Genomic DNA, 15,000 nt, shown 5'->3' on the forward strand with positions numbered 1-15,000 from the left:
GGGGGGGGGGGGGGGGTTCTTGATGTAGTGTGATGCAAAAGAGATTGGATTTGAACTTACAATATGAGGATCAAAAAGGCAATTGACCAAAAGAAAAGAAGAAGGCCAGTAAAGGAAACAAACCTGTGCAAGATAGCTGTTCGTAAAGGAAAATGGAGCAGTATCAAGAGCAGTACCTGTGATGCAAATACAGTAGAAGGCACCTCCTCTTTATTTGATGATTGTACTGATGCAGTTGAAGAACGAGAGTCACAACTCGGATCATTTCCGTCCAACTTGTGTACTTGACCGTTTACCGTCGTTTCGGTTTCATTGCCATTCTTAACCTTCTGAACATATGCAGTTCATTCTTCAGAACTAATATGTTAACTAAATGAAAGGATCATACTACATATTAAAAATATTGGTGAGCTGTAGTACCTGAAAAATTTTGCCAAGAGTTTTCAACCCCTTTGCACGAGCACGAAGCTCTTCTTTCTTCACATTGTTGTCTTGTAGAACCTAAATAAAGCAATGAATGCTAAAATAACGAAATAAAAACAATACAATACAAAATAAGTCACAAACAGAACATGATTAAGTGTGAACAACCATTTGACAAACACGAGAAAGGGTGGCTTCAATATCAGCTACATTGAGCTTCCAGAGAGAATCAATCATTAACTTCTTGTGGGATTGCATATACTCTTCAAGTTCTTCCTCAGTGTAATTTCCTTCTGTACTGAGCTGCCTTTTCATGTCCTCTTGTAGCTGAATCAAAGCAATTGCACCTAGGAAGCAATGAATTTATTTTATTTCAGAAGAACATTACCATAAATATCGCAATCAAGTACTACCACTCTACACGTTGGCTGGCTGGAAAAATGCGAGTTGATCACAATTACATCAGCTATAATTGAGGACACATTGTGATAGAAGTGATGCAAGAAAGACCCAAAAGCTTATTTTCAAACCTTGCAATTCCTTTTTGATAAGTGAATGGATTAAAAAAGACGTTTTGGAAAGCATTGATGAGGTAGAACTATTTAAATCAATGTACCATTTTTCTCTTGTACTTTAGATTGTATATCACCCAAAAAGACAATCAGAAACATGTAAGAGAAAGGAATAAGATTTTTCCAACAACAGAAAGAATGGAAGTCAAAACACGTTAAAGATAAACACCTTCATAGAATGTTTATACCAAAAATAGACCTCACAATCCAGAACAAAGACAAAGAGGAACAATGTTCAGAAAGTATTTCCAATTTCAATTGGTCCTTACCATAGCCTCCATGTGCAGACGTCATTTCTGGTTAGAGATAGTTGTGCAAGCTGAAAACTGAGAAAAAGTTTAAAACTATTTTGAACTCATATTTTTACTTCATAAAATTCCTCAGCCTGATACTCCTCTCCGAATTTCTCTATACTATCCTACTGTCAAACCTAAGTCATCTAGGTTATATCACATATCAACAGAAGCAAAAATTGGTTAAAAATTTTTTTTGGACTAATTAAACCACAAAACAGAATGAAGAGGGTAAACACCGTAAGGAAGTATTCTTTCGTAAGCTTTTTGCTAACCAAGCATTCTTTCGTAAGCTCTATGCACACATTAATATACAGATTGAGCAGAGAAGGTGCAAATGGTTTATCCATTTGGGAAATAAGAAACACAAGGTTTAACCATACACCACTGCTTAAAGCCAGCACTATGAACCTGTTGCAGCAGTTACTTGGGATTTGATAAAATGGCCTTTGTTTCTGAACCACTCAGCAATAAATGGAACACCCAAGTATAATGCCTTCTTTCCAAGCTCTTTAGCTGCCTGCCTTGCATATATGTATCCAATTGTATTTAACATATCAACACCATAAGCTGTTACCAAACATTGAGTTGATGAGAAAAGATTCTATAATCATAGCAATGTCAATAAAAAGTCACCAACAAAATATCATGAAAGTCAAAGCTAAAGAGTTGAGAGGGCATGCGCGGAAAGGAGATTGCAGATCAACAGGGAACATAAGTTGTAGAATAAGACCAGACAGCTTCAATGGATACTTATACAACAACAGCTACTACGTGTCAATTCCAAATGAGCTGGAGTCAACTACATGAAATTATGCATCATTAATATATATCTACTCCACTTGGATCTGTTTCATTCCGATACTCAATAATTTGCTGCATCCTGATATAATGTTTCGCATAAAATCATATCATGTTTTGGTAACTGCATAAGAAAAACAATTGTCCCATAACTACAACTTCTTGTTGGCTGCATAAAAGAAAATAGTCTCGACATAACTAATGTGACATTTGGTTGGCGGTATTAAGCTTTATATTCACATAACTTTATACAGGAATCTATACATTATTCTATGTGGGGAAAATATGGAATAAGAATACGCGCATTAGCAATACGTGGATAAAAGTATTTAAAAACAAAATGCTTCTAAGTAGGTAATCCCCTACATAATTATTCACTATATAACAATCCTTGCGTTATTGTTTACCCCATACGAACATCTATATCCTTAGTCCTTACTCATACCATGAGCAATATTTTAAACAGCCTCTTGCAGAAATATAGGGCAAGGCTGTGTACAATAGACTCTTGTGGTCCGACCCTTCCCCGGACCCCGTGCATAGCGGGAGCTTAGTGCACCGGGCTGCCCTTTTTTTTTAATCCTCACATACAGGCCTATGAACCAAACAACCCCTAAGGTTTTCTATGTTTTTGTTACTGACGTACAAATTTCTAAACAAGAAGACACCAGAATCAATGCAAGTGTACCAACACTATTAAACTCGCAGCCCATGATACAGCTGTATATGCATATTGCTTGTACCTAGCCCCTTATGTATCAACATTTGGCAAGGTCAGAAAAGCACTTCAGTACGAAAAGGGGTTGAAGGAATAATTAGTAGGTATGAGAATATAACCTGCATTTGAAAGCCTCGACACCTCCGCTTCTGCATGACGAACAAAGTCCTCTTTATTTCCTTGTACATACAGATTAAGCCGGTCTTTCAAAGTTTCAGCAAGCTTTTCTTCCCTCTCCCTCTGAACAACCTGTGTTAGATTAAGAAGGAAAGAAGTAAATTTGTACTTAGCCATAGCAATAGTAAACACATAAACCGATACAGCTTCCACGGCATACAGTAAACTCCAGCCCAGAGTTGATAGACCATCTGACTCATAGTACTCCCTCCGTTTCAATTTAGATGAGGTAGTTTGACTCGGCACGGAAGCTAAGAGAAAAAAAGACTTTTGAAACTTGTGGTCTTAAAAGCTTTGTGGGGCCATGACATTTGTGTGGTTATAAAAGCTTCTCATTAATGGTAAAATAGGTAAATGAAAAGTTTAAAGTTGAAACAGAGGGAGTAGTATCTTTTTTATCGAAAAATATGAGATCCAACAAAGTGTGATGTAAAGATGCAATGCACTGACTGTTGTGAAGTCAACATCAAATTCTTTTTGGTATATCATGCAATGTGACATCATTGATTAACTTCTAGATAATATAGTAGAGCAGGATTGGCAAATACATCATCCGAATAGTAAAGAAAAGAAAACTGCTGTCTTGGAGGCGCTTTACGCCCATTAACAACAAAATGACCGCACAGGTTTTTAAAGAATATAGCTTGAAAGGCATAAGATAATTAGAAAGTTCTTGTTATAAGAATTTCAACCAGTGAATTGAACTACAAAATAGACAAGCAACAGATAAGCTGCCTGAACAATTTCTTAGTTCGGACAATGAAAAACCAGATCCTTCATATCACTCGACAGAGTTCCAATATGTCACATGCCATTCCTTCTCTACTTGTCAGCCAAAATATTTTTATAAAAGAAAACTTGTTATTTCTTCCGATTCCCTATTCTTCCTTAATTAATTAATGTATCATCAGTTCAATTGACACAATATAAGGCCTTATGCAGACATGTCCAAATCTTTTGAATCCTTTCCCTTAATTCACGCTATTATATTATAGGGCTTCTCTCTCTTCTTTTCGGGAAAATAGCTTTTGTTTTAAAAGTAAAAGAGTGAGACACCGTGTGGGATTCTATGTTTAACAAATCAGCAGTTAAGATCATGAACATGACTGTTGTTTCTTTCATACAAGCATATACTTATAAGTGCCACTATAACCATTTCTCAAGCTCCTTCTCAGTTTTTTATCTTTTTGCAAGCTTAACCCCATATATACATGAAGTCAACAAAAATGTTAGAATTCAATTTTCATAAGCAACAATCTTAGAATTCATAAAAGCTAAATGAAAATGAAGAACTATACCCGCATTTTCTCTTGCAACTTTTTAGCATCAAAATCTTCACCTTCTGTGAAAATATCCAATGAAGCCATTGATGCCATAGCAAGCTGACCTATGTACTCCTCAAAAAGTTCACTTCCAAAAAGCATAGCAAAAATTGCTGCAGGATCAATGATTGCGTCTCTGCAAACAATTCAAAGCACATAAGTTTGAATTAGCAGATAAATACTGAATGAAACAATTGACATAAGAGCATACCTGTAAGTTATATATACATACTGGTCCCAAATATAAATTGTACTATGACAAATACAAATGTGCACGTATCAATACTACAAGAGCGAGAAATTACGTTGAAATTCCTGATTTTCCATGTGCATCATAGGCCTGTCGTTGAGTTGGATCGCTCAGTACTTGATAAGCCTCACCCAACACCTGCAACAAAGGAGAAAACAAGAATTTGTGAAGGCAATAGCACATGAAACCACAGAAGATTCATTGCACAGATCATATCACTAGTTTATATCTCTTATCAGCAGGTTATATCTGACTTGAATTTTCTCAAAAAGATCTGCGGATTTGAACAAACAACTGCACGTTTTTGAGAGAACAAGAATTTCATCAATGTGAAGATAACAGCTTAGGAATAAGTTCTAAAAGTACTCTACATACTAGGAGTCGTGGGAAACAATTGAAACCTGTTTTACAATTAAATGATAAAAACACTTATACTACAAAGATTACGAACATCTAACTAGGTTTTGACTTAGACCAGTTGACAAGCACAAAAGTGACTGGATTGTCAATCAGTTTTCAAATTTTCTCTCAACTTTGGACCCCATTGTATTATTTTTTGATGAAGTAATCATTTTATTAATGAAAGCAAAAGAAAACGTACAAGAAGTATTACGAAACGTAGAAACCTAACAAAGAGATATGATTTTCTACAAACGACACCCAACCATTTATACAGGAAACTCGTGGGTCCACCAAAAAGTAATAAGGGATAAAAGGTTATTCCTCAAGTGTACAAAATCATTCTCTACTCCTTCAAAGCGCTTCTATTTCTCTCTTTCCATATGGTTCACATAAGTGCTAGTGGAGCAACCTCCCACGCCCTGCATCTTCTCTTCCCTCTTCCATCCAGGTAACACCAACTCTTTAACCATGTGTAGAACTGTAGCATCAACCACTGGATTCCAAACCAACTTGATATTTCTCGCCACAAGCGAGACACTACCAGATAATGTAAAAGAGGATGACTCACTTCTTCTCTATTTTATTTTACTACAATAAACTTTCAGTTCTTAGAAATGATAACCTCAGATCAAGGTGTAAGTACCACAAATAGAGGATAAATGAGAAGTCTTCTTAAAAAATTTGACTATGTCCTATATAGACCTCTAGACAATATGATGATTGAAGGAGATAAATAAGGACAAGATAAACCAAATCACACAGAAGGAAATTGTCTCAAAAGACTTATAAATCTCATCGAATCAATGTGGCTTACCTAAGACCAAATGCAATGGAAGCACTACATTCATATAGGGATACCAACTAGATGTAATTAAATTAGTTATTCGTGTATGGATAAGTGTGAGACTTAGAGAACCCTAATTTGCATTTGAAGGCAAATTATTTAGCATTAAATGAAAAGAACCTAAATAGGGTGGAATGATTATAGAAAATTCATCCCAACTGATTTGAGATCAAAGTTTGGTTGATTGATCGATTGTAACTTCCAACACTAAATTGTATGTAGAAATATGAAAAAATGAGCCATACAAAATGACATATGATAGATAAGATAGAAAAATATATATGTCAGTTGCACCATTGGGATTACCCACCTTGTACAAGAGGATGCGAAAAAAGCAACATATAGCTTACATTTTGCAACTCATCCAAAAAAAAAAAAACTAAATGATCAGAAGGATTCAAATTTATTTAGTTACAATTAGTGTAGGTCATATTTATTTGAAACAAGATTCAAGAATATTCAAAAACTTTAGCCATAGTCACATAACTAGGCCGGTAGAAGTAAGCGATGCCATGAAAATATATAACAAAAACAACAACAACAGACCCAATATATTTCCACAAGTGGGATCTGGGGGGAAGTGTATACGCAGGCCTTATCCCTACCTAGTAAAGGTAGAGAGGTTATTTCCAATAGACCCTTGGTGCAGAAAGGTGAGAAACAAGAAGACGAAAAATAAACAAGGAGGAAGAAAAGAATAAGTAGTACCAAGTAGTAATAACAGGAAAATACGATAATTGAGGCAAGCTAAACAATATGACGTAATAAAGATCTAAGAATATGAAGGTACATAAGTGCAACTAATACTACTGGACGGAAAAGGAGAAACTATCAACTACCAACTAACCTTCTACCCTAATTCTCGACCTTCACACCCTCCTATCAAGGGTCAGGTCCTCAATAAGCTGAACCAGCGCTATGTCTTGCCTAATCACCTCTCCCCAATACTTCTTTGGTCTACCCCGGCCTCTTCTCAGATCTGCCATGACCAACCTCTCACACCTCCTAACGGGAGCATCAATGTTTCTTCTCTTAACGTGCCCGAACCATCTCAACCTCAACTCCCGCATCTTGTCCTCCACGGAGGCCACTCTCACTTTGTCCCGAATAACTTCATTCCTAATCTTATCTCTCTTGGTACATCCGCTCATCCATCTCAACATCCTTATTTCTGCTACTCTAATCTTCTACACATAGGAGTTCTTTACTGACCAACACTCAGCCTCATACAGCACCGTCGGTCTAACAACCACTCTGTAGAATACCCTTAAGTCTTGGCGGCACATTCTTATCACATAGAACAGCGAGCCTCCATTTCATCCATCCCGCTCTACTATGATGTGCGACATACTCGTCAATCTCCCCGTTACCTTGGATTATAGACCCAAGATAACTTGAGTATCAAGTTTCACATCCACGTCCGCTTCATGAGTCCCGTCACTGAATTTGCACTCCAGGTATTTTGTTTTGGTCCTGCTCAACTTGAAACCTTTTGATTCCAAGATTTGTCTCCAAACCTCCAAACTTGTGTTGACCCCACCTAGCGTCTCGTCGATTAGCACTATGTCATCAGCAAATAACATGCACCATGGCACCTCCTTAGATGGAGTCCAAAACCTAAATGGCAACTTTTTGGACTCAAAACATGTTTTTACAGTTAAAAAAAGTTACTTTTCTACCTAAAACGCGGTATTATACTGCATTTTACTTTAACGGAATTTTAGCCGTTAAAGTAAAACGCAGTACAATACCGCGTTTTACATATAACGCAGTATTATACTGCGTTTTGCCCACATGACCCATGTGAATTTTCCAGCTTTTTGAAATGGCAATTTCCTAACCATGTGGGTCACTCAACAGTACATAGCAACTTTTTTATGATCTCTTTTTGCAGCCACGTTTACTGTCTATACCCAACATAAAAATGCAAATCTTTTATTCCTATTCAATTCTATTCCTATGTTCCGAGAATCCAAATTCATTTCTATGTTCCTTGAAAAGTTTTTTAATGCCTTCTTTTTTTGTTTTTTGAATTTAACCTTTTAAATTTTTAATTATCGAAACCTATTTCTCACGTCAAATGGATCACCTTGTTAACTTTTAAATTTCAAAGTTATTATTCATTCCAATTTAAGGTGAATTTTGTTGGAGTAAAGAAAATAACAGTATACGAACCTAATATAGTGGAGATAATACAAAATATTTACTGCAGTAAAGAAAATTACTTTTTTCTTAATAATATATTACTATCAAAAATACAACATCATACAAACCTAATATTGTAGAAGTAATACAAGATATTCATTTCCAAAGAAGCAAATATTTTTTTTTCAACAATTTGTAGTAAAAGTAAAATGAATTAGGCACACACAGTGATATGAAGATTAAATTCTGAAATGAACAATAAGCAAACAAAGTTCAACAGTTTAAATACAAGTATTATCAGGCTACATAATTATACCTTACACACAATTTACTGTAATATTGTTGGAGGTATTAGCTATTTTACAATGATATTAAAGATAGATTCTCTAATAAAGTAGAAGAAGATCATATACATTATGCTAATATTATAAAAAAGGAGCAAGGACTTACTGAATTTTTACAAAAGAATAAAATAGACAAAGAAGGATTTAATTGAGATCCAGAGGGTAAAAAGATAAAACGATGAAGTACTACTTAGATAACTATCTATAATTATAGGAATAGAATTGAATTATGATATTAATGAAATGGAATTATTACCATACTGAAAATATAAAATAAAAATTAGATATTTTGATTATTATACCATGCCATTGTCGATCTTATAAAGAGAACGAGAATAATATAGTGATAGCTTAATATAGTTTTAGTCATATTTCATTATACATCCTTATTTCCTTGAAAAAAGTGTCTAACACAAGTTAGTTTATGTATAATCTTGTACGGTTTGAATTCAATTTTTTGTAAGCATTCAATAATATCCGATTAAGGTTTAAAAAAGGTATTTGAAATTGATATTGAAAAAAGATTGTGCATTATGTTCAGACATGAACTTGACTTCAATACAGAAAAAATTTGTGACTGAAATCGTATACTTCTATGAGAAACATAGGAATAGAATTGAATAGGAATAAAAGGTTTGCATTTCTATGTTGGGTATAGACAATAAACGTGGCTGCAAAAAGAGATCATAAAAAAGCTGCTATGTACTGTTGAGGGACCCACATGGTTAGGAAATTGCCATTTCAAAAAGCCGGAAAATTCACGTGGGTCCTGTGAGCAAAACGCAGTATAATATTGCGTTATATGTAAAACGCGGTATTACACTGCGTTTTACTTGAGTCCAAAAAGTTGCCATTTAGGTTTCGGACTCGACCTTCACACCCTCCTATCAAGGGTCATGTCCTCAGTAAGCTGAACCAGCGCTATGTCTTGCCTAATCACCTCTCCCCAGTACTTCTTTTACCTACCTCGGCCTCTTCTCAGATCCGCCATGACCAACCTCTCACACCTTCTAACGGGAGCATCAATGTTTCTTCTCTTAACGTGCCCGAACCATCTCAACCTCAACTCCCGCATCTTGTCCTCCACGGAGGCCACTCTCACTTTGTCCTGAATAACTTCATTCCTAATCTTATCTCTCTTGGTACATCCGCTCAACCATCTCAACATCCTTATTTCTGCTACTCTAATCTTCTACACATAGGAGTTCTTTACTGGCCAACACTCAGCCTCATACAGCACCGTCAGTCTAACCACTGCTCTGTAGAATACCCTTAAGTCTTGGCGGCACATTCTTATCACATAGAACACCGGATGCGAGCCTCCATTTCATCCATCCCGCTCTACTACGATGTGCGACATCCTCTTCAATCTCCCCGTTATCTTGGATTATAGACCCGAGATAACTTGAGTATCAAGCTTCACATCCACGTCCGCTTCATAAGTCCCGTTACTGAATTTGCACTCCAGGTATTTTGTTTTGGTCCTGCTCAACTTGAAACCTTTTGATTCCAATATTTGTCTCCAAACCTCCAACCTTGTGTTGACCCCACTGAGCGTCTCGTCGATTAGCACTATGTCATCAGCAAATAACATGCACCATGGCACCTCCTTGGATGTGCCACGTCAGTACGACTATCGCCAAGGCAAATAAAAATGGGCTAAGAGCCAAACCTTGGTGCAATCCCATAATCCCATCATAACTGGAAGTGTTCTGAGTCACCTCCTACAGTCCTCACCCGAGTCTTAGCACCATCATACGTATCCCTAATTACCCTAGTGTACGCCACCAGAATGTTGCTGACCTCCAAACACCTTCACAGTACCTCCCTATAGATAGTATGAAAATATAAGGATTAGAAAAGCATATGATCTAGATGGTATCCCTATAGAGGTTTTGAAATGTCTTTGGAGGGGTTAGAGTAGTTAGCAAATAATCTAAAATTATACTAAGAAATGATAGGATGCCCAAAGAGCGGAGAAAGCGTACCTTGATCTCAATATACAAGGAAAAAAAGAGATCTCCAAAGTTGTGTGAACTATCATTGTTTATCTCAAGAGCGATAGTTAACCAGTTTGGATTTATGCCTATAAGTGCCAGGAAAAGTCCTTTGGCGGGTGTTGAATAAAACATTCATGATAAATATATATGCCATAAAAGATGTGCATGGAGGAGTCGTCACTATCAAGAACAGGTGGTAAGAGATAAAAAGGAGTTTTCCGTAACCACGGGTTTACACCAATGATCGACATTGAATCTGTACTTGCTTACCTATTTATGGACAAGCTAACTAACAATACAAAGGCTGAGGTATCACAACATATGTTGTTTGCTGAAGATATTGTGCTAATTGACCAAACTAGCAAGGAGGTCAAACAAAAGTTGAACTATGGAGAAGTACAATAGGGAGTAAGAGTTGTAAGTAAGTACACGTAAGGTTGAATATACGCAATGCAAGTTTAGCCTACATAAGGAGAGCGAAGTCAAGGTACGATTAAACAAAATTGTAGTGCCTACATACGAACAATTCATATGTATACTTTGATGTTCGAGCCAAATGCAATGATGGATGAAAATGTTATACATAGAATCAAAATGGGTGATTTTTTTAATCAAGTATAAAATTTATTAATAATGGGCAAAAAATACTCGTATACAAGAATGTAGAAAACCTCACAAAAATATGGTTTTCTACCAACGACACCTGATCATCTATACCTACAACAACCTCGTGGGTGCACCAAAAATAAATATGGGAAAATAGAGCTATTCCCCAAGTGTACAAAAATCCTTCTCTATAATAGGATGGTTAAAATGGAGAAATGCTACTAAAGTGTTATGTGATAGAAGGACATACAAAAGTGAAAGGCAAGGTATATAAAACAATTGTAAGACCAATAACACTACATGGGGGTGAATGTTTGGCCTTTATAGCCAAATTAGTACCGCAAAGATACAAATTTTAATATGAATACGTAAACATAAGATTAGACAAGATTAAAAATGACCACACATGGAAAAAGGTGCAAGAACAAATCAATGCATTACTTGATTAGTGATATTTATTGAATAATCATATGTGGTAATTCTTCTGTAAAACTGAAGCGTGCACGAGCACAAGGAATATCTTCTACTTGGAAAAACAATTAGCTGCTTAAGAATAGATCATCAAGGAGTTCTCAACCCAAAAAAAAGTATATTAAAGTCACCTGAAAATTCTGTGCAGCTAGAGGGTCATTTGGATTTTTATCAGGATGAACCTGCCGTGCCTGTACCACAAAGGTTAAGTTAGAAGAAAAGAAGTCATTACATGGAAAGCTAGAATGGAAGCAGAGTCAAGAATGAAATTATATAGTAAAAGGTGATTTCTAGCATAAGCAATGGAAACTAAAATTAGGAGTTTATAACTCTCCAAACTTGTCTCCATTTAGTTCCAACTCTTTTCAAGTCTATGAGCTACAAATTTTAATCTTCATCACTTGTTTTTTTTTTTTTGGTAGTTGTGGGTGATATGCTCGAGGGTCTATCGGACACAGCCTCTCTGCCCGTCCAGGGTAGGGGTGAGGCTGCGTACATCTTACCCTCCACAAACCCCGTGGGAATGCACTGGTTCGTTGTTGTTGTTGTTGTTTGTGGGTGATATGCTCATTCATGAGGCTATGAGTTCAAAAAATGAACAAAACCTAAGGAAATAACAAAAAACAAAACCATAACTGCTTGTGGGTAAATCATAATCAACTTATTCAAGTTAACAACTGGAAGCAGCAATAAAGAGCATAAATACATAGCTAGGTGAAGGCCCCAAGTTTCCGAAGTATGAATCAACACTATGACTTCCACATTGAAAAATTATACTCAAAATATTATGGAAATCAGTCTCCAAATCAGATTGTAAAGTCCACAGTTACTCCTTTGTTTATGAGTCGATAAGGTACGACATATAGCTGACGATTTACTCCTCTTTACCAAATATCCAACAGGCTAAACCTGGAAAAAGGAACTAAAACCACTGTCCATTTGATTAACCTTACACTGATAATCAAAAAGTCACTTTAATACCGAAAATGGTAAGAGAAGAGAAGTTAACATAATTTACCATTCACCAAGTTTATTCCCTCAAATTTGATGGCATCATATATAGTGAGAAAAAATTAAATGTACAATGACATGAGGTTCAACATGGAAATGCTATTCAAACTTTTGGAGTCTTAGTCTTGAACTCAACGCACATGTATCACATATAAAAGATGCCTTAAATTGAGGCTTCGTCCTCAAAGTTCACTACAATCCTTACAAGAATAGCAAAGCTCTATTTCTTGCATGCTCCGTTCCATCCATTTATAACCAAGACCTACATCGTTTTTGTGGACAGAATTTGTAATAGGAACTCTTCTACCTAAAATACCTAGACTTTATCCATTTTTTTGTTAATAAAGCTTCATTATTGTAATTATATAATCCACTCCTGATCAACTCACCAAATTCTCTCCACCTCTCTATGTTACTTGTCGTTCTTCGGAGCGCCGACAGGATTCTTGTGTGTGAGTGTGTGTTGATAAGTAACAGACAAGATTATGTATACTTGCTTAATAAAGAATCTTACTTTTTTTATAACCGGTTCGCGAGGGCAAGTGGCGCACCGTTCATATCCGATGAGAATGGGCTCATTGCCTCATCCCTCCACCCTTCTCCACTTAAGTACCAGGCTTTTATATGTGGCAGGATTAAACATGTGATGTGCCTTTAGCCCGCACATCACGAGTTGCACTCTTAGTCTCTTGCCACTAGACCAAAGTCATGGGGCAAGAAATCTTACTTCTTGTATCCATTTTAACTGTGCTGGGTTAAAAGGTAGCTTCAATTTCAAACACAAAACCTCTCAAATATAACTCGTTAACCGTCTAATTATCCGCTTTCAGCTTGAACTAGACAAGCAAGTGCGCATAGAAAAAGATCCTTTTAATTGTACTTAAAACTCTAGCCATAAAGTGTATTAACAAATTCAAAAAGAGAAATTGAAAAGGGTAAATGCAAATAACAAGAGCACTAGAAAATAAAATAAATACGTAATTCAGAGTATTACCTTAATGTAATATGCTTTTTTGATCTCAGATTCGGTGGCCGTAGGGCTGACTCCCAAAATGTCATAGTATTCCGTCTCCTTCACCATCGATCTCAATTTTTTCAATTTTTTCCCTTCAAATTGATCAATTGATTGAACCAATTAACCGATAAGATTTGAAACTGAAGCCCTTAATTAACTGCTATCAAGTAAAAAGGGGATCGAAAAACAGATTGAGCACGAAATAGCAATCATGTAAAAAATTTAAGAAAAAAAGATCGATCGTTTGATGTGCAAACCGAACAGAAGGGATAAATTTTCAGAGTTTAAAGATGATGAAGAAATCGCAACATCAGAATTGATAAGTATGGATGGTCCTCCTGTTTGACCCTGGCTTCCGTTTGCGTTGACTAAATGCGCTATGCCAGATAGGACGGGTCCAGGTGAACCTTGGATTTCGTAATTTCAGGGTTTTCCGCGTTAAATAAGTTAGGCATTTGGAAATAAAAAATTGTAATTTTTGAAGGAAAAAAAATATATCTGAAGAAAAGTTGAGAAAGTATTTGAAATTTTAAATTATGTTTAGATATTGCATTTCATTTGAGAAATATTATAATTACATGGAAGAAAATTAAGTTTTACTTGAAAAAAAAAAGGATAGAATTTACTTTTTCAAATTTTTACTCATCTTCAAAAAATTCAAAAATTTAGTCCAATTTATAATCAAGCAATGTTTTGAAGATGAATTTCGAAAAAAAAAAATTATGAATAAACTTGTCCTAAATTTCAGGATAATTAATTTTGTGAATAGTTTAGACGTTAATAATTCGTGATATTTTAGTTATTCTACCACATTATAAGACCGGCAGATTAATGTTAAAAGTTGTAAACAGCGACTTTAAAGTAAAACTCATCTAAAATTATGTCCAAGAATTTGCAATGTTGTTGTATTGTTTAACCGTGGCATTTTTGTTGAAGTTGATTGGTTATAAATGCATGCGTGACTTCACTTAAAAGATGCATAGACAATAGCTTGATAGCAATATAAATTAACTAAAACAAATATAATAACAATGACGATAACTAAAAAGTTAAGTAGTTATGATTCTTTACACGAACCAACACAATAAAAATAAAATTTTAAGTTGGACTAATCTTATAAATGTAAGCTTTATATTGTTCATACATCCCAAAAGAAAAAAGGAAAAGGGCCAACTATGAAACCGGTACAAAAATATTCTTTGTTAACCTGTCGAGGTAAAAATACTCACACGGTTAATTTAGTTATGCCTATAACACATGGTAATTAGAAGTGATTTATATAATATATTTATATTTAAAAAAAAGAATTAAATAAAGTAGTTGAAGCATGTCACTGTGTATGTTATATATCACGTGACCGTACTTTGTGTCACGACCCCAAAACCAATCCAGTCGTGATGGCGCCTATTATGGAACTAGGTCAGCCGACACATTTTCCAAAACAGTTTAACAGTTCATTAAAAACGTAATAACAACCTTTTTCAACTGAAATTCCATATAAGATATAAAATCGAAAACCAAAATGCGGAAAATAAAAGCCCGACCTCGGGTGTCACTAAGTCATGAGCAATGCTACAATTGTTCTGAAACATAACAAGACCAAAAT

General features: G+C 35.5%; 1 protein-coding gene across 2 annotated transcripts in view; it reads right to left on the reverse strand.

Moving 5' to 3' along the window:
- LOC109244806 (chaperone protein dnaJ 10-like) overlaps positions 1-13,813 on the reverse strand; it is a 14,505-nt gene extending 692 nt beyond the window's left edge. Inside the window, exons 1-9 of one of the 2 annotated variants that reach the window (XM_019411952.1) lie at positions 13,374-13,813; positions 11,500-11,559; positions 4,612-4,694; positions 4,283-4,442; positions 2,927-3,056; positions 1,700-1,858; positions 592-770; positions 421-501; positions 177-326 (exon numbers count right to left, since the gene is read on the reverse strand). In XM_019411952.1, coding sequence (XP_019267497.1) covers positions 177-326; positions 421-501; positions 592-770; positions 1,700-1,858; positions 2,927-3,056; positions 4,283-4,442; positions 4,612-4,694; positions 11,500-11,559; positions 13,374-13,460 — 1,089 coding nt within the window. In that variant the 5' untranslated portion in view covers positions 13,461-13,813. Of the gene's footprint in view, positions 1-176; positions 330-420; positions 502-591; positions 771-1,699; positions 1,859-2,926; positions 3,057-4,282; positions 4,443-4,611; positions 4,695-11,499; positions 11,560-13,373 lie in introns of both variants that reach the window. The other variant, XM_019411951.1, reaches the window with a different exon arrangement.
- Between the last annotated feature and the right edge of the window lie 1,187 nt (positions 13,814-15,000).

Source organism: Nicotiana attenuata, unplaced genomic scaffold (assembly GCF_001879085.1).
Source record: "Nicotiana attenuata strain UT unplaced genomic scaffold, NIATTr2, whole genome shotgun sequence".
NCBI lineage: Eukaryota > Viridiplantae > Streptophyta > Magnoliopsida > Solanales > Solanaceae > Nicotiana > Nicotiana attenuata.